Source organism: Cicer arietinum, chromosome 6, assembly GCF_000331145.2.
Source record: "Cicer arietinum cultivar CDC Frontier isolate Library 1 chromosome 6, Cicar.CDCFrontier_v2.0, whole genome shotgun sequence".
Lineage (NCBI taxonomy): Eukaryota > Viridiplantae > Streptophyta > Magnoliopsida > Fabales > Fabaceae > Cicer > Cicer arietinum.
Window position 1 is genome coordinate 67,927,568 of NC_021165.2, and position 3,349 is coordinate 67,930,916.

At 34.5% G+C, this 3,349-nt stretch overlaps 1 protein-coding gene across 1 annotated transcript; it reads right to left on the reverse strand.

Annotated features, from left to right (window-relative positions):
* Nucleotides 1-898: 898 nt before the first annotated feature.
* LOC101497327 (uncharacterized) lies at nt 899-2,228 on the reverse strand. Its single transcript, XM_004507056.4, has one exon. The coding sequence runs from the start codon at nt 2,167-2,169 to the stop codon at nt 1,060-1,062; it is 1,110 nt and encodes a 369-aa protein (XP_004507113.1). The 5' UTR covers nt 2,170-2,228; the 3' UTR covers nt 899-1,059.
* Between the last annotated feature and the right edge of the window lie 1,121 nt (nt 2,229-3,349).

A 3,349-nucleotide genomic window follows, 5' to 3' on the forward strand; every position in this document is an offset into this window, starting at 1 on the left:
TTAACAAGCTCAATTTTCAACGAACTAATTATTGAATCAAAGCTGAAATTATTTTCGAATTGTTTTAGTTGATTGCTATCCTTGCACAAGACTCGGATAGTATCTGAGAAACGTGTTGTTGCAATTGAGGTCGGAATACCAACTTATTCGAATTTCAAAAACACATGCAAGAGCAAAAGGAGAAAAAACCGCATCGACTCTCATGAAACCCTTCCTTCTCCTTAAATGCATCTGTTTTCTCTCTGTCACTTCACATGTGTTGTCTACCATATCTCTTCTCCATCCATCTCCTCCGCTATGTATGGGCTATCTACATTAAAATATGATCATGTCGTTAATTACGATTACTAATTTCATTGTTTTGCAAAGTCTTGGGATATTAATGAATATGTCAGACATGCCTTTTCCAATTTTCAAACAAGTGTTCTGGTCAAACTTTAACCAATTTATTTTATGCATATATAATCTGTCGGATTTCACATTAATTACATTCACAACACATGAGAGAAAAACAACAAAACAGAAAATTTTAAACTCAGACCATCGAAGAAAATGATTGTTTGGAGATTACGGATCGAATCTAATTAATGCGATAGGTTCATTGGAAATTAAGAAATCTTAAGCTGACGTGCATAGGTGCATGTGCATGCATTACGAAACCCAGCCTTCTACTGTATTTTATTATAAGTTAAACTACACTTTTCTATTTTTATTTATTTTTAAATTTTATTTTAACCCCTTATATCTTTTTATGTCATTTTTTGTTCCTTAATTAAGTCACAAATATTAGGCCTTTTAGTCTTTTTTATTAATTTTTCCTTTCAGTTTCTTTATTTTTTTTCTTCTTATCTACTTAGATAAATAAATGAAAAATATTTATGATGTCAAAATGTTAAGATTTGTAATCTAAAAGTATCTTAAGGGAATAAAATTAATTGTAATTTAGACATTTTGTTGGTACAAATTGAAAATTATACTTTATTTTACAACAAAATGAAAAATACATTAAAAAAAGGGGGAAAATTACGAATAACAAATGAGAAACATTGAGGAGAATGATTAATGAATTTTGCAAGCTTTGAGGGGCTTTCCACAAAGGCAATCATTGTACTCAAACGACGACGCATCAAGATGATCAAAGACTTGACCACTAGGAATCGGACCGCATAGATGATTATGACTCAAATCCATGTAACCAATGTAAGAAGCATTAGATATGGATTTAGGTATTGGACCCTTGAGGTTATTATATGAAAAATCAAGTGACGTAAAATAAGACTTAGCCCCAAATGCATCGGGTATATTACCCTCCAACATGTTATGGCTAAAGTCTAAGTCACTTATTCCCGAAACCAAAAAACTCTTTGAAATATATCCCGAAAGCTTGTTCGTATCCAATTTAAGTGTTCCTAAAACGGACATTCGGCCCAATGACTCTGGAATGGGCCCATTTAATTGGTTTCGGGACAGGTCAAGATCTGAAAGACGGTAAATTCGAGAAATTGAGCCCGGGATAGGCCCGCTTAACTTATTACCACTTAATAAAGCCCGGCCTAAATTCTGAAGGTTACCGAAGTTCATTGGGATGGATCCTGAGATCCGGTTGTTACGGAGGTCAAGATGAGTCAAACCGGTCACATTGCTCAACGATCGCGGGATATAGCCGGTGATGACGTTATCGGCGACACTTAAGCGACTCAGATGTCGGAGTTTTCCGATGTCGGAGGGAAGAGTGCCGGAGATTTGGTTTCCGGTAAGGTCAATAATTCGAAGAAAAGCAAGGGAGGTTATACAACTCGGGATCTCGCCGGAGATTCCATTCCAATCGGTGATTGAAATGCTTGAGAGTTGAGTTAGTTTACAAATCTCCGGCGAAATGTGACCGGTCATGTAGCCAGGGGTGTGAGCTTTCTCGAAGGTGGTGTAGATAGAACCGGCACGGAGGTTTATGTCGGCGACACGACCAGTGTTTTCGTCGCAGGAGACCCCGAACCAGTTGTGGCAGCAGTTTGTGCCGGTCCATGAGTTGAATACGCCGTCGTGAGGCTCACGGAGTGATGACCTGAAGGCTTGTAGAGCTGCGAGTTCTGATGGTTGGCATGAGTTAACGGTGGATGTAACGGCTAACAGTAACAGTGCCGTTAGTGGTGTTAACCAGAGTATAGCCATTGGGGTTAGTGATTTTTGTTGAAGGGAGAGAGGGAATGTGAAAATGTGGAGACGCGTTGTGTGTGCATGCAAGAAAGTATGGGATCTTCATATGGTGATTTATAATGTTCAGTTTTCGGACAATTTTACCCTTTCATAGTTCAATAAATTATGTCTCTCAAGATCTAGGGTGGATGTACACCCATCATTTTCCATAAATAATTACTAGTTTGTTTAAGTCAACTACCATACACATAACATTTTTTATTGATTATATCATTTCATATTAATGTCAAATTATTTGCTTATAATAAGTATGTATACATGTGCAAATTATACAAATATATGGATCAATATAAACCATTTGTAATGGTCACACTACAATGTAGATCCTCTCTCCTTTGATTACAATATTTATTTTGAAAATAGATTATCTTCATTGACATATAAAAATAGTGAAATTTGTGCACTAGTATAAAAGATGCGGATGTTATACTCAAAAAAAAGACGTAGATGAAACTTTAACATGAGACATTTAAGGGAAAATTTAAGGGTAAAATTTGAAAATAAAATTTTAGAAATAACTAAAAAAAAAATAGAGAGAATTCATTCCTCTCTCTTTATTCATTTTTCAGCCTAATTTTAGTCTATTATCATTATCATGGTCACACTACGCCAAAAATGGTATTTTACCGCGCTTTTTTTAAGCCATTTACAGCGTTTTTTTAACAAAAAAAACGTTGTAGAATCCAGCGGTGTAAAATGATACAACAACGCTCTTTAAAATAAAAAAGAGCTGTAAATCCCTTCTAAAAACACGTTGCTTGTTGTACTAATTTTACAGCGCTTTTAAAAAAAAAACGTTGTAATAGGTGCATTCCTTTATTTCAGTTAGATCTCTTTCTGGGATTATATCAATAATCTCCTTCATGAATCGCAATATATAGGATCCACAGTCTATGTTGTTAGTTTGACGAGGGCACTATAAAATAAAACATATAAGTCAATAAATATTTGTGTATTGATTGTTAATGAAATTTTAAAGGCATATATTTCAAACCTTTATTGGAATCCATGTGATTTATTTGACTTTTGCTTCGACACTGTAACACCCATTTAAGCTCAGAAAACTTGTAAGACACTATCAAATAAATGTGATTATTAGTATTAACAAACACATTATATATATATATATATATAT